At 47.3% G+C, this 27,448-nt stretch overlaps 1 protein-coding gene across 1 annotated transcript in view; it reads right to left on the reverse strand.

The window, feature by feature from the left end:
• Nucleotides 1-317: 317 nt before the first annotated feature.
• Nucleotides 318-27,448, reverse strand: part of B4GALT1 (beta-1,4-galactosyltransferase 1) — a 56,058-nt gene continuing 28,927 nt past the window's right edge. The window contains exons 2-6 of the mRNA XM_061425919.1: nt 26,223-26,458; nt 13,980-14,167; nt 6,767-6,889; nt 3,670-3,774; nt 318-3,180 (exon numbers count right to left, since the gene is read on the reverse strand). Coding sequence (XP_061281903.1) covers nt 3,048-3,180; nt 3,670-3,774; nt 6,767-6,889; nt 13,980-14,167; nt 26,223-26,458 — 785 coding nt within the window. The 3' untranslated portion in view covers nt 318-3,047. The remainder of the gene's footprint in view (nt 3,181-3,669; nt 3,775-6,766; nt 6,890-13,979; nt 14,168-26,222; nt 26,459-27,448) is intronic.

Below are 27,448 nucleotides of genomic sequence, written 5' to 3' on the forward strand. Positions count from 1 at the left end.
GACGTGCCTATCGCTGTATTTGACACATCTCTTTTAAGCCTCAGAAAGTGTGTGTGTTACTATTCCCATTTTACGGATATCCGTATGAGACTCAAATAGGGAAACGGCTGATTCCAGTAAGGTGCGTGTGATCCTAGGCAGGTGAGATAACATCTCCTCCCCTCACCCAAGCCCCCAGCTCTGCCCCCAACACAGTGAGGCAGGCGGAGGAGGTACAGCCCTGCTTTCCTCAGACCCTCCCAGCAGGCAGCCCCCATCACTGCCCTCCAGCTTTGGAGGAACCTAACCCCTTACATCAGAAGAGAGACCACCTGCCGTTACAAAGATAGGGTCATTTATTCACGTTATATTACTGGATTTTAAAGGCAAAAATACAGTTCTGTTTTGAACACCAACGTCAGACATTCACCCACTTACAATGGTAAATACATACATTTGTGTACATGGGAAATCAAAATACACAGCACACAGGTCTCTAGGACAGGAAGGCTCCCCTCCCTCCAGCCCACCCCCCCACCACTGGTCAGCAGAGGCCCTGAGGGGGCAGCACCAGCATTTCCTTTACCCTCTTGCGCCACCTCTGCCCTCTGACCTTTCCCAAAGGCCACCTTAGAGGGTCACCAGCAACAGAATGGACAGAAACAGAGAAGGGCACGTGACAATATCATGGTGACAACTTCTAGGTGAAGGAAATGTTCCTGAACCCTCAGTACTCAACTCCCCAGGGAGGAAGTAAGCGCTGCAGCATCTGATGAACCAGACCAGGGCTAGGCTTAACCCTGGGCCCAGGTGGACCCCATGAGCGCACCAGGAGATGAGCAAACGGGGAATGGGTGATGAAGCAGTGTCTCCGGTGGTCCTGAGAATGAACCACAGATTTGACTATTACAATGGAACATGAAAGAAAATGTAATAGGAAAACAAAAAAGAAAAAAAAAGTCAGAATTTAATTTTTAAAAGTAAAGTAACAAAAAGGTTACCACCCAGGATACTTGTCTCCTTTCTTTTAAGGCACTTTGGAAAAGTCAGGATCTGGGAACAGAAAGTGAGGTCTTCATTCTTTGCATTTCCCAAAGCTTCCTGTCAGGGCTATTCCTGGCTTTAACAACATCGTTATTAAGGAGTGGGGAATTGACAGACAGAATACTCTTTGCATAGCCCAGCTACAGTGGAAAATAATTTGTAACCAACACAAAGGTTTCTGGAAAAAGAACCAGGTAATAGCATGAGATGCTCAAAGCAATAAAGGCACAGGTATGATTGGGGCCAGGCACCAGTTCACCCACACTGAGGGCTGGTTTCTAGGCTGCCCCCAGCTGAAAGGTTAACCCTGGGATTAGAAAGCTGAATTTTAAGCCCTCAGCCCAGCCTGGACCCAGCACTCGTGCCCAGTGGCAGGAACTGCCTTGTGCATCTCACCCAGGCAGGCTAAATAAAACCTCCAGTAGCAGAGGTGGGCTTGGGGAAGACATCCACTGTGAGTCAGCCTCTCTGGGGTAGGAGCACCTGCTAAAACCTGAGGGGGGATGGGACGCTTTCGGCACCAGAGTGGCCGTGGGAGGAATGTGGGTGTGTTCAGCTGAACTGCTCTCTAGATCTCTAATTAAAAGGCACATTCATGCTGGAGAATGGACAGTCTGTTTGACCCTGAGTGCCACAGGCCAGTTTTAGGAAACAGGCAAGAGGCAATGGAACAAAAAGGGGGAGGGAGGGAAGAGAAAGGCAGCACAAGGGAGGCAGGAAGAGGAGGAGGACAGAAAACCGGTCCTGCAAGGTGGGCCAGGCAGCTCAGCCAACGGTGCCTGGAAGGCAGCCCCCGGGGGCAGATGGAAGGCCAGTAAACAATCTGATGGCTGTCATTTCCAGCTCCACAGCCTGGGGCCTAAGAGGGTTGCTGGGATCAGTCTGAGGTGGGGGTTGTTCCCTGGCCCTGCCCACCTGGGGAGGGCAGGGAGGTGGTGAGGTGGGGAACTCTGCCAGGCAGGCCAAGATGTCTGCCTCCCCCGCAGAGTCCAGCTTGACAGCGCTCATGGGGCGCCTTAGCTCTCACCGAAGGACCCAAAGATGTCTATGTTCTTCAGAAAACCTGGCCTGCCAGCTCCATCCGAGGCCCATGTGGGGCCACTACAGCATACGTTATTTTTCCCCCTAAAAAATCCTCAATCCCCATCCCCACATGTAAAACACAATAAAAATACATAGGAAATTCAAGTTTATATAGCATGCTCAGAAAAATAAATTGCCATGACTAAAGACTATGCCATTCTGGATCAACACAAAAATCAAGCTAGACCATAAGGAGGATCTGATTTGTTCTTTCTTTAAAATACTACAAATGCTATTTAAAAAAAGGATTTACATTCAGAAATCAGACATTTGGAGAAAGGCCACTGACTGTGAGAACACCCAAGGCTTTTGCTCTGGTGGCTAAAGTGGCCTTGGAATTCAAGCCTCAAGTTTTAAAATTCTTTTGCTAAGAAAAGACACACATACACAGTGATTGTAATAGTTGCATATCATGGAGAGAGGGTCGAGGGTTGGGGGTGATAACATGAGAATGGTTGAAACTGGGTGTTTTTCTGTTAAAACACGACAACGGAAAAACACCACACCAATCCGATTTCAGCAGCACTCTCCAATTTTTCACAAAGTAAGAATACCATGATTTAAAGCAAAACTCTTACCTATATCACAACAAATTAGCAGTTTTTTGTTTTTTGTTTTGCTGGGGATGAGTCCCACAGTCACCAGATTTGGAGCTGTGCACAGCTTTGATTCTTTGGGGTGAATCATGAACATGCCGAGAGCCTCCAAAGGCTGATGGTTTCTATGCTTACATACACCTCGTGGGGCTGACAAGTCACATGCTGAGCCAAGTTGGGGGCAATATATCCCACTTGTCCTGGTCGTCCGGAAAGGCGTCTGAATGATGAGCAGAGAGGGCCTATCACTGATTGTGAGAATGAGAGGGACCAGCCCAGCACACAGGCAGAGACACAGCAGAGGTCCCTGGCCATTTTCAGGTCTCTGATCAGTGCACCAAAATGCTAGCTCGGCGTCCCGATGTCCACTGTGATTTTGGTATACAACGGGTACCTCTGGACCTCTAACACCATGTAGGTGAGTGAGTTCAAACCATCAGAGAGCATTGTCTCCTTTGTATGTGCAATTCGGTCAAACCTATAAGGAACAAACAGACAAAGGGTTTGAAGCCAAAACAAAAATCTTAAAAAAAAAAAAGCAAAAACAAAACTAAAAACTTTAAATGTGTGGACTTTAATGGCCCCTTTTCCCTCCTACTAGGCTTCTCCGGTGGCTCATCAGTAAGGAATCTACCTGCCAATATAGGAGATGCAGGTTTAATCCCAGGGTCGGGAAGATCCTCTGGAGAAGGAAGTGGCAACCCACTCCAGTATTCTTGCCTGGGAAATCCCATGGACAGAGGGGCCTGGTGGGCTACAGTCCGTGGGGTCGCAGAGTCACACACAACTGAGTGACTAAATCACCACCACCACCACCACCTCCCTCCTACTCCAACCCTGCCCTGTGGATAGAACCTGTTTTCCCTTGAGGCACAGAGCCCACTCCAGAGCCCCATTCCTGCAGCCAGCCCCACCTGAAGGCGGAAGAAGGAAACACACACAGGGGAGAGAATAAAAGAGAACACACCTCTGAGGATTAGGTTCATTTTTCTTGTCTCTCGAGTGGCGGATCATCCGACACTTCCCGATCACAGCATTTGGGCGAGACACAGACATGCCTCTAAAAGCTAATCTGTAAGGAGCAAAGGGACAAGTGGTCATCACAGAGCTGCCACAAGACCCAGGTCCCACAGCCCCAGCTGCAAGACTTTTGTCCCATCTACCATCCTATCCTGCCAGCTGGTCTCACCAACCCACACCCCAGCCCAGTGTACAGGCAGCAGTTAAAACTCACACCCCTTCCTCATAACCTTTTACCCTTGGTTCTAGATCTTGTGGGGGGACTATCTTGTGCCAGGCACTGGGGGTGTCTGCCCTCGTGGAATTTATGATGTGGATGCTTAGAACGTAGGGCCATAGGGGCCAGGACGAAGGGGAGGAGGTGGGCGTGGGGATGCTCAGCACAGAGGGAGAAGCAACCAACTCCACCTGATCTAGACTGGGCAGAGCCAAGCCCTGAAGATGAGTGGGTGTTTGCCAGAACATTTTGGGCAGTCAGGACAGCACAGGCAAAGGCAGGGAGGTGAGAGCAAGCGTAGTGCCCTCTGGGAGCATCAAAGTTTGGGGTAGGAAGTGGCCAGAGGTGAAGCAGGAAAGAAGGGCAGAGACTGTATCATGGAAGCCTTCCAGAGCATCTCCCAGAACAGGGCCAATGTCTGAAAGGGATATAACACAGTCATCCCTTGGTATCCCCAGGGGATTGGTTCCTGGACAACCTCCTTCCCCGTGGTTGCTCAAGTCCCTTATGTAAAATGTGTAGCATTTCCATATAACCTATGCACGTCCTCATCCTCCCATATACTTTACATCACCTCTAGATAACTTATAATACCTAATATAGTGTGAATGATATGTAGAGTTATAAATACAATGTAAATGTTATGGAAATAGTTTCAGGTGCACAGCGATTTCAAGTTTTGTTTTCTGGAATTTTCTGGAATTCTTCTCCCCCCCTGAATATTTTTGATTGAAGGTGCGTTGAATCTGTGGGGATGTGTAATCTGCAGATATGGAGAGCTCACTATATGCTGTGTTTCCCAACACCATACACAGAGTTGGCCAACGGGAAGTCTCTCTGTTAGGCAGTATAATAATGGAAAGCGGGAACAAGACTAGAGGCAGCCAGATCACAGTGGAAGATTCTGTGTGGGTTCTGAAGGAGAAAGGAATGAGGAATACCAACCAAAGTCTTGACAGGAAGAATACAACACTAAGCCGAGAGGCAGAAATGGCTGGTCTGAGGTGACTTAAAGGTTCCCAGCCCGGCCTCCCTAGGTGCTGAGCTAGGGCCTAGCAAAAGCAAGCTGGTACAGAGTAAGAGTTAGGTTCTTTACCTTTCAGGAAAACTGCTCCAGGAGGAGAAGCAAGATAGGCATAAGGGTTTAAGAGGTAAAAACCACTACGTATAAGATAAATATAGCTTCCCTGGTGGCTCAAATGGTAAAGAATCTGCCTGCAATGCAGGAGACCTAGGTTTGATCCCTGGGTTGGGAAGATCCCCTGCAGAAGTGAATGGCTACCCACTCCAGTATTCTTGTCTGGAGAATTCCATGGACAGAGGAGCCTGGCAGGCTACAGTCCATGGGGTTGCAAAGAGTCAGACATGACTGAGTGACTAACATGTCCACTTCCCGTACGACAAATAAGCCACAAGGATATATTACACAGCACTGGGACTATAGCCAAAGTTTTATAATGACCATACATGGAATATAACCTTTAAAAATTGTGAATTACTATGTTGTACATCTGAAACATACATTGTACATCAACTATACCTCAATTTAAAAATTTTAAAAACTTTTTTTTAAAGAAAGGACAGAAAGCTCCTCCATAACCACTGATGCTTCTGTTCCCCCACCCTCAGGAGTTCGTCCTCGGGGCTCCCTCCTGGAGACTTTTCTGATCACTCAGGTCTGTGCAGCACGTCAGTCTTGTACACCGTCACAGGGGCCCCGCATGGGTGCAGTGCTATGAAAGGAGGTCTGTTTCTGTCTGGAATCCCTCTTCAGGGCTTCAGTGTCTTCCTCCCCACCGGTCCTGCCTGGCCCAGTGTTCTGCATATTGATAATCAATCTCTAAAATTCAAATTTTCTTCAAGGACTGTGTTAAAGACTTGGGTCTATGCTGCAAAGCTAATCTTAAGTGACTTGGATGTGGCTCTGAAAGACATCTTCTGTTAATGATGAAATTAATGTACTCCAGTTCAGGAAGGCACCAGGGGGTATTCTGGTTTCAAACTCAGTGGCAAGTTCAGGTTGGCTCCCAGAGGGAGAAGGTGCTTTTTGCCTACATCCAGCAGGGGTGAAGACTCCACTGCCAGGAAAAACCAAGCAGAATGTGCTTTCAAATGCCACTGACAGATGGTTTTTTTTACCATCTGTGATGACAACTCACATAATAAAGTTTTACCAACTCATGAAGAGCCCCAGGGTGTGGATGGCCATGTCGTGTGATTCACCCCTTCACATGTTTCTCATTTTACATTTTCCAGAAGGCTAAGGCAAAAATCACAGAAGCTGGGTTTCCTAAAGATACTTTTTAATGTTTTAAAACTTTTTTTTGTATTGGTGTATAGCCAATTAAAAATGTTACCATAGTTTCAGGTGGACAAAGAAGGGACTCAGCTACACATCATATACATGTATCCATTCTTCCCCAAACTTCCCTCCCATCTAGGCTGCCACATAACATTGAGCAGAGTCCCATGTGCTATACAATAGGATCTTACTGGTTATCCATTTAAATACAGCAGTGAGTACAGGTTGCGTTTTTTGTTGTTTTTGTTCCTAATGCAGGTAGGTTAAAACCTTCAAGTGCACATCAGAGTTACACACATGCTTATTTTCAGATGCTTTCCAGTTTCGTTAAGGGTTCTCATGGTGTGTCTCTTAAGACACTCTTTATCACCTGGAGCATCTACAGCAGGGCTCACCTAAGAATTCAGGCTCAGTGGGGATTGCATCTCTCCTCAGGGTCAATCCTTGCAAAATAACCAAGCACGGATAGAAAAACTAGAAGTGAAGGGAGACAGGGAAGCACGAGATCTAAGTTGTGACTCTTACCTGTTATAAATGTCATCATCTTCACCTCCCCAGCCCCAGTAGTTATTAGGAAATCCATTGATGCTGAGAAACTGTTGTTTACTTAGAGCAGAGACACCTCCAAAATACTGCACGTAAGGTAGGCTGGGGAAAAAAACCATACACACGCACACACAGAGGACCAGTAGTTAGTATTTATTCTTTAATAAAGTTCACTCAAAATATAAATACTTCTGGGATTTCCCCAATGCAGGAGACATGGGTTCAATCTCTGGTCCAGGAAGACCTCACATGTCTCGGAACAACTAAGCTCTGCGCCACAACTATTGAGCCTGTGCTCTCAAGCCCAAGAACCGCAACTACTGGAGCTCGTGTGCCTCGAGCCCATGCTCTGCAACAAGAGAAGCCACCACAATGAGAGACCCACGCACTGCGGTGAAGAGTTAGCCCCATTCGCCGCCACTAGAGAAAAGCCCACGTGCAGCAACGAAGACCCAGCACTGCCAAAAATCAATCAGTTCAGTCACTCAGCCGTCTCCAACTCTTTGTGACCCCATGGGCTGCAGCATGCCAGGCTTCCCTGTCCATCATCAACTCCTGGAGCTTTCTCAAACTCATGTCCGTCAAGTCAGTGATGCCAGCCAACTATCTTATCCTCTGTCGACCCTTCTGCTCCTGCCTTCAATCTTTCCCAGCATCAGGGTCTTATTATTTTTTAAAGATATATAAACACTTCTAAAGTTATTTTTATTCCCTGGAACTTTTAAGTTAGGGATTTATGAGGGTTTCCTTTGTTTTGTTTTCATATCAGACTCAGATTATCTCAGAGAAGACACAGATATCAAAAAGCAGAATCTTGCACTTTCCAAGAACACTGGTAATCTAGACAATCAGTCAGTGACAAATACAGAGGCCCAGTTCTGCACTGCTTGAGAACCTGCTTTCCATGGGTCAGAAATTCTTCTCCAGAAGGTCCCAGAAACTGAGACTGCTTTAGAATCTCCTGTGCCCACCTTGTCATGCCCCCCTTCCCACCCCTGGCCCATCAACAGTCTTCTTTCATTCTTCCAAAGGTATACTGACTTGAACACTGACCCCAACAGTCAAGACAAAATTTGCTAAAATAAAAATTTTCTTGGAAAATTCTACCACATCCTGACTTGGCAAAATGTATGATGATGAATCTATTTTGACCCATTTTCAAGCAGCAGGGCATCTGGGCTTTCATCCTTCCAAACCATTCTGCATTTCAATATTTCAGTGGTTATGAATCGTGGACTCCTGAGGGACACAGAGGAAGAACTGACGAGAAATGTTAAGAATCTGGATGTGCCCAGAGGGCAAGCAAAGGCTTTCCTGTGGGCTTTATAAAGGCTGCGATTCTGTGACAGCCCTGTGTGTACCTCCAAACCACAACTGGGCTTTTACTGGAATCCAAAGAGACCAAAACCCATCACACAAATTAAGGAAAACTCTAACTCAGACTTTGAGGGGGAAGTCAGCCAAACCATACAAAATGTATGAAAAAAAAGATGCAGTTATTATTTTCAAATACGTTCCAGAATTCTGAATGCAAGCATACACAAGCAAAGATCCCTGGGGGCCTGCTTTAATGAATCAAAGATCAGATCAGTCGCTCAGTCGTGTCCGACTCTTTGGGACCCTATGAATCGCAGCACGTCAGGCCTCCCTGTCCATCACCAACTCCCGGAGTTCACTCAGACTCATGTCCATCGAGTCAGTGATGCCATCCAGCCATCTCATCCTCTGTCGTCCCTTTCTCCTCTGGCCCCCAATCCCTTCCAGCATCAGTCTTTTCCAATGAGTCAACTCTTCACATGAGGTGGCCAAAGTACTGGAGTTTCAGCTTTAGCATCATTCCTTCCAAAGAAATCCCAGGGCTGATCTCCTTCAGAATGGACTGGTTGGATCTCCTTGCAGTCCAAGGGACTCTCAGGAGTCTTCTCCAACATCACAGTTCAAAAGCATCAATTCTTCGGCGCTCAGCTTTCTTCACAGTCCAACTCTCACATCCATACATGACCACTGGAAATAGCCTTGACTAGACCGACCTTTGTTGGCAAAGTAATGTCTCTGCTTTTGAATATGCTGTCTAGGTTGGTCATAACTTTTCTTCCAAGGAGTAAGCGTCTTTTAATTTCATGGCTGCAGTCACCATCTGCAGTGATTTTGGAGCCCAGAAAAATAAAGTCTGACACTGTTTCCACTGTTTCCCCATCTATTTTCCATGAAGTGATGGGACCGGATGCCATGATCTTAGTTTTCTGAATGTTGAGCTTTAAGCCAACTTTTTCACTCTCCACTTCCACCTTCATCAAGAGGCTTTTTAGTTCCTCTTCACTTTCTACCATAAGGGTGGTGTCATCTGCATATCTAAGGTTATCGATGTTTCTCCCAGCAATCTTGATTCCAGCTTGTGTTTCTTCCAGCCCAGCGTTTCTCATGATGTACTCTGCATAGAAGTTAAATAAACAGGGTGACAATATACAGCCTTAACGTACTCCTTTTCCTATTTGGAACCAGTCTGTTGTTCCATGTCCAGTTCTAACTGTTGCTTCCTGACCTGCATACAAATTTCTCAAGAGGCAGATCAGGTGGTCTGGTATTCCCATCTCTTTCAGAATTTTTCATAGTTTATTGTGATCCACACAGTCAAAGGCTTTGGCATAGTCAATAAAGCAGAAATAGATGTTTTTCTGGAACTCTTGCTTTTTCCATGATCCAGCGGATGTTGGCAATTTGATCTCTGGTTCCTGTGCCTTTTCTAAAACCAGCTTGAACATCACGAAGTTCACGGTTCAAATATTGCTGAAGCCTGGCTTGGAGAATTTTGAGCATTACTTTACTAGCGTGTGAGATGAGTACAATTGTGCGGTAGTTTGAGCATTCTTTGGCATTGCCTTTCTTAGGGATTGGAATGAAAACTGACCTTTTCCAGTCCTGTGGCCACTGCTGAGTTCTCCAAATTTGCTGGCATATTGAGTGCAGCACTTTCACAGCATCATCTTTCAGGATTTGGAATAGCTCAACTGGAATTCCATCACCTCCACTAGCTTTGTTCGTAGCGATGCTTTCTAAGGCTCACTTGACTTCACATTCCAGGATGTCTGGCTTTAGGTCAGTGATCACACCATCATGATTATCTGGGTCATGAAGATCTTTTTTGTACAGTTCTTCTGTGTATTCTTGCCATTTCTTCTTAATATCTTCTGCTTCTGTTAGGTCCATACCATTTCTGTCCTTTATCGAGCCCATCTTTGCATGAAATGTTCCCTTGGCATCTCTGATTTTCTTGAAGAGATCTCTCGTCTTTCCCATTCTGTTGTTTTCCTCTATTTCTTTGCATTGATCGCTGAAGAAGGCTTTCTCATCTCTTCTTGCTATTCTTTGGAACTCTGCATTCAGATGTTTATATCTTTCCTTTTCTCCTTTGCTTTTCGCTTCTCTTCTTTTCACAGCTATAATCCACTTGTAATTAGGTATCATCATTTAAGCATCAAGTCATCCCCCTTTGATTCTGCACACTATAGTCTGCACTTATAATGTGAGGGTTTGAAAACCAGAGGTGACCAGGCCATTAAGGCTTTTTCATAATCAGTGGACTGATTTTTTTAGAAGTGGACTCTCAGCCACTGCACAGGGGAAGTATATGCTATTCTGACCAGATTTGGTTTTGCTGTCTCTGCTGGTTTCTCTTATCTTCCTGCCTCGTCTCCCAAGCCTAACTAGTTCTGGGTGAAATATACATGATGCTGTGGTAAAGAATTAGGTAAGCACCACCACACTTCAAGGGCAGAGTTCAGAGGAACCGGTGTGTCTCAAAGAGGAGAAGATGCACAAACAGGGAGGGAGATGGGGAAGATAGGAGGGTACAAAGTTCTGTTTACATCCTTTAAGACAGGATGTTTATGGTCTGAACGCTTTAATCTTGGGGAAGGACTTCAGAGCATCCTCTGTTCATCTCACAACCCTCATGCCCCCAGCAAGGGAGGACAGAAAGAAATGATGAGAGCAAGATGAGTTTGGGGCTTCCCTGGTGGTCCACTGATTAAGGATGTGCCTTGCAATCCAAGGGAAACTGGTTTGATTCCTGGTCCAGGAAGATTCCATGTGTTGCAGAGCAACTAAGTCCGTGAGCCACAACTACTGAAGCCCTCGTGCCTGGAGCCTGTGCTCACAACAAGAGAAGCCACTGCAATGAGAAGCCTGTGCACTACAAGTAGCCCCTGCTTCCTGCAACTAGAGAAAGCCCATGTGCAGTAACAAAGACCCAGCATGGCCAAAAAATTAAATAAACTTTAAAAAATAAATAAAATGAATCTGAAAGAAAGCTGCTGTATCTATACCGAGGGACTGCCAGTTGGCACACAGGCCTGCAGTACTGTGGTAGTCAAGCCTGAGCCAGGGATGCTCAGCACACGAGGTACCCACAGCACACCTTCTTGGAGCTTCCAGGTTGACTTAGAACATGGAGGAAGAGGTCAGGTTACCCAACTGACAGGTGCCTTAAGTTTATGTTGATACAAACGTGGACAAATTATGGAATTAAATGCAAATTTACTTTTTAAGATTAAAAAAATGGACCACAAGACTATTTTCCACCTATGACAATAGGCTTTAATTACACTGCTGCTCCTGGGGACAGGCATCAGCTAGCTTCCTCGCAAAGGGGCATTTTGGTGGGAAAGTCTGAGCCCCAGTGTTTAAGCAGAAGCCTGTGCTTTGCAGGGAAAGAGAACCGTGTTCCTTCTTAAAGTGCCAAGGAAGATCTGCTCAATTACCCAAGTCTAAGAAATTACTGAGGGAAGATGACTCCAATTTGCTTCCCAAATTGTGAGGGGAAGGGGAGAAGAAAATCAAGTAATACAACCACCTGGAGCCTGAAGATAAGTACCATCCCAAATATAAACACTTCTCACCTGGAGGTGCAGAGGTATAGGTGCTTCTGGACTCCACTTCCCTCCTTAAATAATAACCAACTATAACTATTCTCCATCTGAATGCAGAGTTCCAAAGAATAGCAAGGAGAGAGAAGAAAGCCTTCCTCAGTGAGCAGTGCAAAGAAACAGAGGAAAACAATAGAATGGGAAAGGCTAGAGATCTCTTCAAGAAAAATTAGAGATACCAAGGGAACATTTCATGCAAAGATGGGCTCAATAAAGGACAGAAATGGTATGGCCCTAACAGAAGCAGAAGATATTAAGAGGTAGCAAGAATACACCGAAGAACTGTACGAAAAAGAGCTTCACGACCCAGATAATCATGATGGTGTGATTACTGACCTAGAGCCAGACATCCTGGAATGGGAAGTCAAGTGGGCCTTAGAAAGCATCACTATGAACAAAGTTAGTGGAGGTGATGGAATTGCAGTGAAGCTATTTCGAATCCTGAAAGATGATGCTGTGAAAGTGCTGCACTCAATATGCCAGCAAATTTGGAAAACTCAGCAGTGGCCACAGGACTGGAAAAGGTCAGTTTTCATGACAATCCCAAAGAAAGGCGATGTCAAAGAATGCTCAAACTACCACACAACTGCACTCATCTCACACACTACTAAAGTAATGCTCAAAATTCTCCAAGCCAGGCTTCAGCAATACGTGGATCACAAACTTCCAGATGTTCAAGCTGGTTTTTGAAAAGGCAGAGGAACCAGAGATCAAATTGCCAACATCCGCTGGATCATTGTAAAAGCAAGAGAGTTCCAGAAAAACATCTATTTCTGCTTTATTGACTATGCCAAAGCCTTTGACTGTGTGGATCACAATAAACTGTGAAAAATTCTGAAAGAAGTGGGATGGGAATACCAGACCACCCAACCTGCCTCTTCAGAAATCTGTACTGGACATGGAACAACAGACTGGTTCCAAATAGGAAAAGGAGTACGTCAAGGCTGTATATTGTCACCCTGCTTATTTAACTTGTATGCAGAGTACATCATGAGAAACGCTGGGCTGGATGAAGCACAAGCATGGAATCGAGATTGCCGGGAGAAATATCAATAACCTCAGATATGTAGATGACACCACCCTTACGGCAGAAAGTGAAGAAGAACTAAAGAGCCTCGTGATGAAAGTGAAAGTGGAGAGTGAAAAAGTTGGCTTAAAGCTCAACATTCAGAAAACTAAGATCATGGCATCCGGTCCCATCACTTCATGGAAAATAGATGGGGAAACAGTGGAAACAGTGTCAGACTTTATTTTTCTGGGCTCCAAAATCACTGCAGATGGTGACTGCAGCCATGAAATTAAAAGATGCTTACTGCTTGGAAGGAAAGTCATGACCAACCTAGACAGCGTACTAAAGCAGAGACATTACTTTGCCAACAAAGGTCCGTCTAGTCAAGGCTATGGTTTTTCCAGTACTCATGTATGGATGTGAAAGCTGGACTCTAAAGAAAGCTGAGTGCTGAAGCATTGATGCTTTTGAACTGTGGTGTTGGAGAAGACTCTTGAGAGTCCCCTGGACTGCAATGAGATCCAACCAGTCCATCCTAAAGGAGATCAGTCCTGAGTGTTCATTGGAAGGACTGATGTTGAAGCTGAAACTTGAATACTTGGGTCACCTGATGCAAAGAGCTGATTCATTTGAAAACATCCTGATGCTGGGAAAGATTGAGGGCAGGAGGAAAAGGGGATGACAGAGGATGAGATGGTTGGATGGCATCACCAACTCAATGGAGATGAGTTTAAGTAAACTCTAGGAGTTGGTGGTGGACAGGGAGGCCTGGCGTGCTGTGGTCCATGGGGTCGCAAAGAGTCAGACACAACCGAGCGACTGAACTGAACTGATGAGCTTCAAAGGACTTCCCAGGTGGCTCCAGTGGTCTAGAACTCCTACCAATGCAGGAGATGGAAGAGACATGGGTTCGATCACTGGGCCAGGAAGATCCCCTGGAGGTGGGGCATAACAAGCCACTCCAGGATTCTTGCCTAGAGAATCCCACAGACAGAGGGGCCTGGTGGGCTATGGTCCATAGGGGTGCAAGGAGTCAGACACGACTGAAGTGACTTAGCACAGCATTCAGCACACATGCACTCTGAAGAGACTTAACACAGCATTCACACACATGTGCTTCAAAAGCACCCAGTTCTCCCAAAAGGCATTCTCCTCCAAAGCCTAAGAGGCACTACTCCTGGGCTAGAGGAACTGTGTTCCCTGGTTGTCATGGAAGACACAAAAATGTTTTCTGCAGATTCCAGTAAACATCTCTTACCTAAATCCAAACTTATCCATTGCTACAGAAATGTGCCGTGGCTGTGAAAAGCACCTGTAGGTGTTATGGTCGTTCATTGGGATGAGGTCCACATCGCTAAACACAAAGCAGTTGTAGTCATAGTCCTTCAAGGCCTCTTTAAAGCCAACATTGAGGAGCTTTGCGCGGTTGAACATGGACTCTCCAGCCTGGTGCAGAAACAAAAAAAAGTGCCATCAGATGCCATGAGGCCTTTCAGCCAAACACTCATGGGGACTGGTGACCTGTCTGCTTCACGTAGCCCTTAGACCATTCCTGGGCCTCATTTTCTACCCTCACTTTACAACTCAATCCTGAATAGCATTCCCTGAACCAGCAATCCCTCTTCTAGGAGTTATTCTATAGGACTTGCAAGTGTGCAAATGACAGGTGAACAACATTTTCACTCTTTTCACCACATGTTCACCAACGCAAAAGGCTGCAAACAATGACGTAAGCATGATCAGGAAACGGCTTCAACAAACCATGATGCATCCATATAATGGAATAGAGCTGTTTAAAAAAAAAAAAACAAGGAAGCTCTAAAAGGAAATGATCATTGAGATAGTATTGTTAGGTGAAAGGTGTTTAAACAGATGTGTTATTTATTCTTATAGTACATATAGGCTAATTCCAGGAAGGATATCAGGAAACTGCTGACAATGGGACTTTTTCACTTCTACCTGCTTTTGTGTGGTTGACTAGGGTTTGATCATCACATTGGGTCCAGGTATTTGTCACTAAACCAGGCACCAGGAAATATGGCAAATTCAAGTCAGTCTCTGCCCTCCCAGTGCTCACAGTGTAGGGTGGAACCAGTGAGCTACAGGGCACAGTAGAGATAGTGTGTATGAGAGAGGAGGACACCCCCTTCAGGATGCCAACCACGGGGTCTACAAGAATTAAGTGTGTTGGTGCAAAGGTACTTCATATTTTATTTACTTCTCGTTTATTTTCAGTCTCCCCAATTAGAACCTAAGCTCAATGAACGCTGGAATTTTTTTTTTTTGCTGTTTCTTCACCCATTGGAAACAGGCCTGGAACATAGCCTGGCATACAGTAAGAGCTCAGTATATAACCACTGGATGGATGGATGGATGGATGGCTGGATGAGTAGACAAATGGATGGACTTCAACATACAATGGCAGATGGCAACCCTTTGGGGAGACTCCAACCTAAGGGGCCTCTCATGGGTCTCTGCTCTTACCAGTTACCAAGGCCCCAGGTTAGTAAGGACAGTAACATCATTGACACAATCATGCTTACACTTAATTCACAAGCACTTCAATACCCATACTCTCATCCTGGCTGGAATTCTCCCATCATTGTCATGAAGAAACTAAGGCCACATAAATGACACAGCTGGTGCTGGAGCCCAACCCTCTAGAATCCTCACTTTTCAGTCTTTCTCAGGATCAAGAAGATCAAGGACCTCTACTTTGGGGGAAAATGTGCCTCACGAGGGCCTACAGTATCTGTACGGTCTCTAAGGTGGGGTGCTGCACATCTTCTCTCCAGGACTCTAAGATAGGGCCTGGACACTGGCTCTCCACCAGGCTGCCTGAGTGAGGACAGAGTGCCCGGATGGTGCCACAGCCCCCAGTGTCAGGAGGGTGACTCAGGGCAACAGACCACTTGAGAAAGACAAGTACCAGGAAGTCAGAAAGAGCAGCCCAAAAGAGTAAATGAAACATTTTACATGAGAGCTCCTTTCTTCAGCCTGTGACAAAGCATTCTAACCATGCATGGTAAAGGGAGAAGGCTGTGCCCTGTGGTACTCGGGGTGTACTTGGGCTGCTCTGTCAGTTAAAGAGAGGCACCATGGCGTCGCAAAGAGTTGGACACAACTGAGCACGCATGCAGGCACACACACCAGTTAAGAACCATTTAGAATTCTGCCTTCAGCTAATTCTGTGTAAGTCCTGAGACCAAGAAAAAAAAAAAGACCAAAGTTTAGGAACTGCATATGAAGTTGTTGTCATTATTATTATTATAATAACACACCGCTAATATTCTCGGGGGGATCTGATACACCAGGCACAGGGAAGTATTTTACAAGCATGGTGTGTCCTTTAATCATCTCAACAATCTTGTTAACAACTTTCACCCCCAAATCTGATTTGCTTCCTTCTCCCACACCCTTCGACCTCCTGGAAATAGAGGCCTGCATCTAGTGGTTTCCATCTTCCTCCTCCAGCCCCATTAAGATTCTCAGAGAGTTAGCTTTCTCTGAATATTGTGAGATAAAATTCAGCCCCATTGAACATGTTTCCAACAAGTGAACAGGCAATGTTCCAACAAAGCCTTTTCCCAGTTGTGGAGCAGACTCCCACCCAAGTCCCTGCCCAGTGCTCCCTTCTGTTGGTCTGCTCCCCAGTGACAGGAGCAGGGTGTTGGTGGCCTTGTCTGAAGCACAGGACCTGGCCTGTTGGCCATGACTGATTGACCTAAGCAGATACCTGAATGAGACTACCCTAAGCATTTTCCTCCCACAGGAACTAGAAATATGGAACCATGAATGGGCACCGCTGGTGCCAACCCCAGGACCAACGGCAGTCTGGAGGAGAAACCCAAAGAGCAGACCTGTTCTACCCCTTTCCCCATGTGTGGGGTGACTGACAAGTGGGTGTATCAGTCAAGAGAGGCCAACATCCATCAGTCTAGAGGGGACAGGAGTCTGGGCCTGGTCAGTGTGCTGGCCTGGGGAAGAGTGAGGACACGTGAGGTGGGAGGCCTGGCAGAGTCTACGCTCTCCAGACGCTTCATGCAGCAAACCCGATGCCCTTTGGGCAGATCTGGGTGGCAGGGACAAATGTCTCAAGCAGTGTCAGATGGCTCTCCAAGGCATTAAAACCTTTTTTTGAGAGCCCTAAACATGTACCCTAAACATAAGAGCAAGTAATATGTCCACTCAGAATCCTCATACACTGCTGGTGGGAATACAAAATCGTGCTGCCATCTTAGAAGACAGTCTGGAGTTCCTCACATGGATAAACAAAGAGTATATACGTGGGAGTTCTACTCCCACGTATATACTCAAGAGAAATGGAAACATGTCCACACAAAAACTTTCAAATAAAGTTCACAGCAGCACTGTCCAGCACTTTTTAGATAGCTAAAAAGTGGAAACAACCCAAATGGCCATTAACTGATAAGTGGACAAATAAAATATGGTATATGCATACAATTCAACATTATTCTGCAATAAAAAGAATGAAGTACTGCTACATGCTGTAAATTGGATGAACCTTGAAAACATCATGCTAAGTGAAAGAAATCAGTCACAAAGGATCACAGATAAGGTTGCACTTATATGAAATGTCCAGAACAGGCAAATCCACAGAGACAGAATATAGAATTGTAGCTACTAGGGCGGGAGAGAATGGAGGAGTTAACTGATAGCTAAGAAGTGTAGGGGAGTTTTTTTGGCTTAATAAAGATATTCTAAAATTGATCATGGTTGATGGATGCCCAATTCTGAATATACTAAAAGCTACTGAATTATATACTTTAAATAGGTATATTGTATGATATGTAATTATATCTCAATTAAATTATATAAAAAAAGAAAAGCCTGCTCCGGAGATGGGAGAGGACCAGAGGGCCCTGTTTCTCCCTCTTTTTCTGTATTGATTCTGCTCATTTATTGGGTATCTACTTTTTGCTTAGCAGTAGGGATACAGAAAAAGAAAAGACACAAGCTCTGCTTTTGAGAAGTTCCAAGTTAAACAGGCAATTGTATTTTTATGGAGTGATGAGCTCTTTAGGGTGGACAGCTAGCTAAAGGGGAAGGAGGAGAAAGGAGCTCCCTAGCCCAGCACATACAGAGAAGTAGAGGTGGAAACACGAACCCAATCATAGAAAATTAGAGAAGGCCTCGAAGAAGCTAGCCAAGTTTAGTTGGGAGGCATGAGAAGAATATTCCGAGATGAGCAAGCAGCATTTGTAAAGCCTGTGAGAAAAGATAGCATTCAAGGAGCTACAGAAATACAGACTGGGGAAGCCAGACTAAGACAAGAAGGTAGATGTGGACCAAAACATGAGGCAGGAAAGGGAGGCTAGGAACTTTGCTAAAATAATCAAGACTTTCTCTTTTTTATTCAGGCCATAGGAAGCTCTTGAGGTTTTAAATGAGAATTATGTTTTGCAAGCCCAGGAGGAATTTGTGCCCTACTTGCCAACTGAGGGCAGCAAGACCAGTCTGCAAGCTATGGCATGATTACTGGAGACTAGGCAATGACACGGGGCAAGCAGAGAATGCCTCTCCGGAAGGGCTAAGGTGGGGACTCCACTTCCCCATTTCACACCTCACTTGTTCCCAGGCCTGTGCGCTGCACCTGTGAGCAGCCTTCGTGGGGTTTCCAGGAGAGGTACCAGAATCTGGTCTAATCACCAGGCAAATCCTGTGGTTAAGGCAAGTGCAGCCTTTCCCTGATGGTAAGAGAAGACAGATGACCAACTACCGAAAGCCACAGCGCCAACTGCCCAAGTTCTCACAGTTTCTAGAAGACCCACCAAACCACCCTGGCTTCCCTGGATGTCAGGCCCTCGTGTGTACACAGCACACATATCCCCTGATCATGATGGCATGGGGGCTGACTACCTGGCCCCTCCGCCACCAAAAACACAGCAGCAAAGAGGTTGGAAACACCAACCCTAAGCCCAGAGTCTCAAATAATCAGAATTTCTATGGGACGGGAGAAACAATTTTGCTCCTATACACACCCCCTGCCCATCACACCACTCCTCCCCTTCACAATAGCTACAGTAACCCACAGGCTCTCGAGCCCACAGCTCCAGAGGCAGGTCTGCAGGCAGTGGAAATCTCTGCAGATATATCCTTGTGCATGCTTCTCTGTGCCCCCTCAGACTCCAAGAGGAAAGACCCAGGACAAATGGGTGGCAGACAAGCAGAGGAAACTCTGGCCAGGCAGCCATGTAGCAGGACTGACCGGCAAGCCTCCGGAGGGTAGACAGGCTGGCTGTGAGGGGATCTCCAGAGAATTGCTGGGATTACACAAACGCTGAGTCTGTGGCAGGCTAATATCCACTGACCCATTATTTCACAGCAGTTGGGTCTCTGGCTTTGAACCTTAATAACACAGGAGCCCTGAGTTCAGACAAGGCCCTCAATAAAACCTGGATCAGAGACTTAAGCTCTTCTCCCAGTGAGTGAAGGAAACGTGCCCTCCAGGGTTCGTTGGGGGTGGGCGGTAGTCCTCTTGTTTGCCACAGTAATTACTCACAAGAGAGGGCATATCCTTGGCCCCTGACAGACCAGAACACAGGTCAGAGCCATAAGGTCCCTTCAGAGAGAACAGAGCTAATAGAACAGCCAAGCAAGGACTCTGGGTAAGGTAAACAGAAAATAATTTTAAAACTTCAGTTCTACAGCAGGATGTCTGCCTCTCTCCCAGGGCCTAAGGCACTGAGATGAGATTTTCTGCAGAAAAACACTCAGAAAATAAAGGCTTCATTTTCAAGAAAGCAATTTGGCCACTTATATTACAAACCATAGAAATGTTTACACCATTTCTGAACCCATAGTCTTGTATCTGAAAATCTAGCCTAGAGAAATAAATCTAAATATGGAAGAAACAGCACAGAATAAGCCATAAACTGAAAGATGTTCATTACAGTCTTATTTACACTACTGAGAAAGTGAAAATTACCTAAAGGCCTTCTAACAGAGGAATGTCTACACTAATTATGGTAGAATTACATGCTCAACTATTATGAAGGCATGGAAAGTGATGATTATGAAGACTATGAAATAACATGGGAAGATGCTGATGATATACAATTTAAGGGAAAAAAGCAAGGTACAAAAGTATACATACATACAGTATGAGCTCAACTCCGGCTTGATTTTAATGCAGTCTCTTTGACCTTTGCACAACAGGGGGGCTCGCACCAACCTCAGCATTTCTCAGTGAGCCCACAGGGGCCAGGGCCCTGCCTGGGAAACCCCAGGGCCCTGGATGGCACATGCTCAGGATCATTTACACAGCTTCCCCCTGTCCAGCAGCGCCTGGGCTCTGGACTGGATTTGGGGGCATGTGGACATTACCAGGGTGGCGGCAGTGGTGGCAGCGGCGGCAGCAGTCGCAGCAGTTGTAAGGTCGGCATTCCTCTCTCTCTCTAGGAGGTGAAGGGCACAGAAGAGGAGCAGGTGGAGAGCAAGAAGCAGATCACAGAGAGGAGGTCCTCCTTCAGCTTGCTTTGCTACAAACAGGATTAACAAGGAAAAGCAAAGGGCCCCCACTAGAAGGAAAAAAAGAAAAGAGAGACAAGGATGGCTCCAAGGGAGAGACGTGAGGAAGAGAGGCAAGGGTCTGGGCTGTGGCCACCCTGGTTTCCAAGGCAAAGGCACATTCCTAATAAGTGGTCAGTCCCCATCACAAAGTCACGGGGGAATGACATTTCCCAGGACAATGCCCAGGGAGGCAATTCACCAGCTCAGGCAAGTACATGTAAGTGCTGCTTCAACATGATCCCTGCAGGCTGGAGCGAGCCACAGACAGAGCAAGGGGAAACACACGGCAAAGGAAACGACCAGTCACGGGGGCAGCACATGAGCAGCGGTGGGATGCGGATATCTACAGCCGTCCCACCAAAGGTCCCAGTGCCCAGAGAAAGGGGCTGCTGCAGAATGGGGCCGGTCCCACCCCTCCGCAGCCCTACTCCTGCATACCTCAATCTGGGTGCTGACAGCTCAGGCAGGAAATGCAAGACAGGGAGGCTGGTGGCAAACAGACAATCAAGATGGAAACCAACCCAGGGGGATGCCTCAGGCCCAGGCAGCTGTCCACCGGAGCGGGGCAGATGCAGGAGCCTGCTTCACTCTAACAGTCTTGGCCTCATTTAGGAATCAGCTGCCTGGCCCAGGGACACAGGTAAGCAGCCAAGGAGGGTAACAGAGGCTCTCACTCACTGAGGGTGCCAGGGGCTGTCTCCAAACCTGCCCACTCTTGGTCTCAGACAAGCAGCTTAGAACCACCTCACGACTGTGCACAGATGAGAAGGAAGAGGGAAAAAACTCCAAAGCTGGACGGAGACTCTTCTGATGGGAGCTGGGGCCTCCGTTCAGGCCAGGTTTTACCCATAACCATGACAACTGGGCCAGCCTCCTGGGGGTTCTGAGGCTGCTACTCCCAAGCCACTGTCCTCTTCTTGTGACCCAGTGGGACTCACGGGGGACACTGCCAAGTGGAAATGGAGCTGCTCCTCAGTGAGGAACAGACACATGGCAAGGTGAGGCATTCCAGGGGCCGCAGGTGATTTCTGTCCTGGCTCTGCTGCCCGGCCATTGCGAGACCACCAGCAAGCTGCTCCCTTCTGGGAGTCTTCCCTCAGCAGGAACAGTGTGCAGGAGGGGTACCGATTGCCTCAGTAGGGGCTGTCACGGTCAAAACTCAAACTTTGAGACCATGAAAGAGGCTCAGTCCAAAAGACCATCATGTATTATGACCATCAACCACCACAGGACTAAAGTAGGGTCTCTGCTGGGCAGGAAGCTTTGAGGGGGCAGAGGGGAGAAGGCCATGCAGGTTCCCAGGGGTCATGACCTGGCCTGGAGGGGAAAGGAGGCTTCACGTCTCAGGTTCTCACTTGCCAGAAAGCCAGGAGCAAAGGGTCCTGTCCCGAGAGCTGATGGATCCACAGGAAGCAGCTCTGGCTCCACACCCTAACCGTGCAGTGGATGAAGCATGGAGCCTGGTGGTCAGGCAGACAAGGGAGTCAAGCCTGAGGGATGTGGGTCTCAGGGCCGCAGGGGCGGGGAGAGCCCGCACACAGGCAAGCACTCCTCTCCCCTCACTAGAAAGCACTATGCGGCCTGGAAGCAGCCCAGATGGAGAAGGCAGCACAGCTCCACTCCAAGCCTTTGCAGAGCTAAGGGGAGGGCCTTCCATGGTGGCCAGAAAGAAAGCAACCAGGGGAGGGAAGGGAGGCACGCAGGATAGAGGTATTCGATGCAGCATGAGCAGAGGTCCAGGAGGGAGCGTGTCTCAGGGATGGTGGTGAGTCCAGTGCGGCGTGTGAAGGAGACCTGAGGAGAAGTGGCGGCAGGTCTCAGTCCGGGTGCCAAGCTCAGGCTTCCATGCCCTTCAGACCCTCGCCTGTGGGCGAGGACATAATGGAGTTTAGAGAGGGCATGCCATGGTCGGAGCTAGAAAAACTTAATGAGCGCAGAGGCACCAGAAGACCTACAAACTGAATCAGAGACGGATCCTGGGCCCTCTTTCTGGGGCAGGGTGCTGTCACAGCTACTATGAACCCACTTGCATTTGTCATCCATTTGGTAATTCCCCTGGTGACTTATCTCACAAACATCCTGTATTTCTTATTAGAGTTAGGGCTGCCAGGTGGTGATCTGCCTTCCCTCTGCCCTTGATGGTTTTATAGTTTCCTTTCTTAATGAAAGTATAAGGAAGTGAGGTGTGCACCCCACCTCCCATCTGCTAAAATATCTTACTGTCCTCCTCTGTACCTGCGCTGGACCTCAGGTAGGATATCTGAGCCTCAGAGTAGCACCCTTGGCTCTGAAAGGCCGGACCCGCCAGAACCCTAATAGGATATTCAGACACCAGTGGAAGAAGGCAGGAGGAGGGCTGGACGCTGAGGACAGACAGCAATGCTGCTGCTTCTCAGGACTCACTCAACCCTCTACCCCTCTTCTTGTGAGATGCAAGTTATGATGGGGATTGGAGGGGACTGAACCAAAAGAAAGTGGTCAACAGCTGAGGATCCATAGCAGGAGCCATAGAAGCCCATGCAAGCTCACCCCTGTGGGTGGAGCCAGAGACACAACCCTTCTCTGAAGAAGCTGGCAGGTGGGCCATGGTCCCTAAGTCCATGACCTTCTGCTCAAACAGAGAACCCAAGAATGGGAGGGAGGGTCTCGATACTGGTACTGACAGGGGGTGAAACAGGAGGCAGGGAGGATAGTACAGAGTTTATCACCATAGTCCTGGGCAGAGAAAACAGGCAGGAAGATGGGGGACGGTGGGGGGCGGGGGGAGAAGGAACTCAAAGCAGCTAATGTTTACAGAGGGTTCCCGTGTGCCAGGTGTGTGCGTCACAGCCCCGTCCCGTGCGTGCAAAGGACTGAAGGCTTCCCCTCCCATGAATGAGGAAACCGAGGTGTGAAGGACTTGAGTCCAAGGTCACTGAGCTGGGAAGGGGCAGAGCCAGCACCCAGGCAGTCTGAGCCTGGAGCTCACTGCCAGTCCTGGACGCGCAGCTCTGAGGAGGAGGGACTAAGTGCCCTTGAGAAGGGAACTGGTGCTAATGTGCTGAGAGGGCACTAGGGCACGGGGCTGGGCTCGGAGCTGCAGCCCTACTGTGGCTTACGTGCCTTCCTACCAGTCCCTTCCCCCGATCCCTGAGCCTCAGTTTCCTCATCGGCAAAACAGATGAGAACAGAACTCTGTTCTGTACCTCAGGGGTACAGGTGAATCCCGGCAAAGAATGAAGGGGAAGTCCGGGATAGAGGTGGGAACACAGCCCCCACTTCAGGCAGAACATGCTGTGACCCAATGTGACCCACTGTGGATGCAGGGCTAGGCAGCATTTCAACGTGGCAGGGGGAGGTTTTGTTCTTAAAAACCTGCCCGAGAACCTGAGGGCTAGATGTCTCAGGGGCCCCTCCTATTTTAGGCACTTTCTCTTCTTAAATCGGGTGTGTGTGTTGGGGCGGGGCAGTGAATGAATGTCAAGATGACAGCAGGGTGTCTGAGACAGGAAGAGGCTAAGAGGCCTAGCTGCTCAACAAACGGTACACAAAACCCAAGCCAGATGCTCTGAACCGGAGCATCTAATTGTAACACAGGGAACACGGGAGTTCTAAGTTGTAGAGAGGGCACGCTCCAAATGTTTCCCCTCCCACCTCTTTCAAGGCTTGGGTTTTCCTATCATTGCTTTATTATGGGTTTCTTATAGATACCCTACAAGATGTTCTTTGCTGGAAAGGTAGGGGCAATTTCAGGTTTCTTTTTGACTTGGTTACCTGGAAGTCAGATCATATTTTCCCAAAGAAATAATCAGGGTGGAGCTGGAGCAGAAGAAATAAGATTAGCTGGGGGAGAGGGAGATAAAGGAAATGATTTTCTCAAGGCGGAAAGTTAACCCTTGGGAGAGCAGAAAAAGATGAAGAAACCACAAGACCCGGACTAGAGCAGAGGGTAGGGGTGGTGGTGGGGTGTTGAGGGGGAGATGATTATACTGACCAGACTAGAGGAAAAAAAAAAAAGAGATGTAAAGGTTTGAAAAATGAAAAATAAAATCCTTCCGATGCTGAGATACATGTGGGAGAAGACAGGAGTTGGGGGTGTTTCTCAGCATCCTAGGGAAAGTGAGGAGGTGGGAGAAGAGGAGGCCTGCTTTCCCCCAGCCTTCAATTCACAGAATAGTTGTCACTTGAGATGGTTCTTGGAAGGCGGTTCCTCCAGTCAGATGAGCTCAGGAAACGTGCCAAGTTCCCTCTGGAGGCTGTCATGTACACCAGGACACTGAAGGCTCTGCAGGAACAAAACCTGCTTCACGTTGTCCCCAGCATCCCTCAAATGCACGTGACCTCAGGTCTCCATTTCGGAGAGCACACTTGGGGAGAAGTCCCGTCTTGGGCAGTGACCGGGGTGAGCTGGCACAGCAGTACCGCTGGTCCAAGCTGGCTTGCCTGTTTATTGTTCTGCCAGCCTGGACTGGGGCAGGCAGGAGGAAATAGCTGGTGTAAGACATGTGGAAATCTGTTGTTTGAAACTTGGGTAATATCTATATAAATCCTGCCATAGGAACTTAGGACAGCAGCTAAATTTTACCAGTCCAATATATGTTTGACTTCATAATTGAACGAGGCAATCTCACATTTACCTAAAATACAACCTTTCTATACATTAGCATTCTCCACTCCTGCCCCCAAGTCTTCCTCGATCAGTCACCTAAATTCAAACACTTGGCATCATCACTCACTCTCTTTAACACTCTTTACCCAAGTTATGCATTTTAATCTATACAGTTTATATGCCACCCAGACCACAGCTGTCTAACTTCTGTTTAGTCAGATTTGTAGGAGGCTATCAGACACCCTGATGAAACAATCTGCCACGGTGTCTACCGTGTTATCACTCATCTACTGGTATAACAATTATCAATGAGGGAAAGGAGAGGCAGCTGGCGTGGCTTGTGCTTAGTAATCCCTGATGGCCTGGTAACCGTGGCTTCCTCTTCCAGGCGCTCAGAGCCACTGCTTTAATAACGGGCTCCTGAATCCTACCATGATCGACATGTGCACACTGACATCAGACAAGTGTTCCTTGATGACAGGGCTTTTTTTAAACAAATACTCGTTGGACTGAAGTGGCTTGGATTTTGCAGGGCATATACCTATTCTCTCTTACATAATACAAATATTCTTCCATGATAAAGCCCAACTGCCTGGCTATCTTACAAGCAGATTTTCTTGGGGCCTTGGTCTGTGCCTCACTTGGCCAAGGCCCTCCAACAGCCCTGAGGGGTTTTGCCTACCACCTGTTCTCCCACTTTGAGATTCAGTTCTTGAGATTATTAGCAAATTGTTCCTTGGAAGGGTCCCACTTGCCATAAATGAGGATGGAAGCTTCAGGACAGGTAGAACCAGGAAACTTCGTCGTTTCTTTAGTATCTCTCTGCTTTGTCCTGGCAGTGCTCAGAAATGCTTGATGGACACATTGTTGTTTCTAGCTTTTCTTCTGGTCCAAGGAACACTCACAGAGTCCCTCAGTTTTGATGGAAGCTGTCAGCTGCTAACAATCTTTCTATTCAAACTAACTTACTACAAAAAGATCCATAGTTTATCTTGAAGTGAAATGGACACTGGGCTTTTTAGAAATGGAAATGTATATACTCTGTCTCTTCAAAGGAATTTCAATGGAATTTAGTAGACAGATAAGTTAGATGTGTTATTCCACCTGGGAGATTATAGTCTAAAGATGGGAATTTAAGTATTCAGGCTAAACTTGAAATACCAAAGTTAAATTCTTGGGTGGGGGTAGGGGTAACTATACAGCATTTAGCTCATTTGCACCTGAGGGTGGTAATGGTAGAATTTCAAAATGCCAGATGTCTAAAAGATTACTTCTATTCCTTCACCCCTCATCACTCACATATTTAAGTACATAAGTGTGCACATGCACACACATGACATGCATGCCTTCCCTCCCTCCCTCCACCCCCCCAGACCTCACCTGGTTGATAACATAGATGCCATAGTCTAACTGCTGACGCTGTAGGATTGGGTGCAAGTAATACAGCCAGTACTTGAGGTGTTCCTGCCGGTTGCGGAATGGAATGATGATGGCCACCTTGTGAGGAGAGATGCAGTCCGTGGGGGTGTAGCGACCACCCAACTTCACCTTCGGGTTCTGCTGCTCCACAAGCTTCAGGTCCACAGGTATGTTAAACTCAATCAGCATGGGGCCGACTAGAGAGGTGGGGGAAAGGAGAAGACATCAGGCTCCAGGACTGCCTCAGGAAGCCATCCCTGGGGAAGTAGTGTGGCCATGGAAAAGGCTCTCAGGCCGAGCACTAGGTACCATGTCCAGCACCAGTGTGACCAACCATCTCGGAAAACCTTTCAGTCCCCAGCAAACCCAGACAGCTGGTCACCCTTTGAAGCACTCTCCTATCCCCAGGACCCACTCAGACTCTTACGTTGCTCAACTGAAAAAATGGAAATAGAGTAATTCTTGCTCAGATTTCCGGACAAGCTGTTATAAGGATCAGAGAGCATGGTTGAGAAAGCACTTTCTCAGAAATCCGGACGTTGAAACTTAACTCTGCTACCTCCCAGCTGTGTGGCCTTGGACAAACAACTTACATCATCTCTCTGAACCTAACCTAGTTGGAAGGGAAGCGTGCATATGTGTTGAGGAGCTCAGTGTTGAGGAAATCGGCCTGAAGTCAGAAGGCAGCAGCGAGTGGCATGGGTTACCCATGTCTGGGGAAGGGATGTGATGCATGAATGAAACAAATTTGATGGGGAGGGGCTGGAGGAACTGGGGAAACAGAAGGAACAGCCAGAAAGAACACCAAAGAAGAATGCTTAGAATAAGTAGCGGATGAAGAAGGGAGAAGAAGTTGGGGGAGACTCCACAAAGATTCTGTCCTGGAAGAACATGGCTCCAAATGAGAGAATTAAGTTCCCTGGTGCCTCAGATGGCAAAGAATCCTACTGCAATGAGGGAGACCTGGGTTTGATCCCTGGATTGGGAAGATCCCCTGGAGGAGGGCATGGCAACTCACTCCAGTATTCTTGCCTAGAGAATCCCCAAGGACAGAAGAGCCTGGCAGGCTACAGTCCATGGGGTCGCCAAGAGTCAGACGCGACTGAGCAACTAAGTACAGCTTGGGGCTTAGAGGAAAAACTGATGAGATCCAGATGGTGGATTCTGAGGTAGTGGCAGGTTAGGAG

Source organism: Bos javanicus, chromosome 8 (genome assembly GCF_032452875.1).
Source record: "Bos javanicus breed banteng chromosome 8, ARS-OSU_banteng_1.0, whole genome shotgun sequence".
Lineage (NCBI taxonomy): Eukaryota > Metazoa > Chordata > Mammalia > Artiodactyla > Bovidae > Bos > Bos javanicus.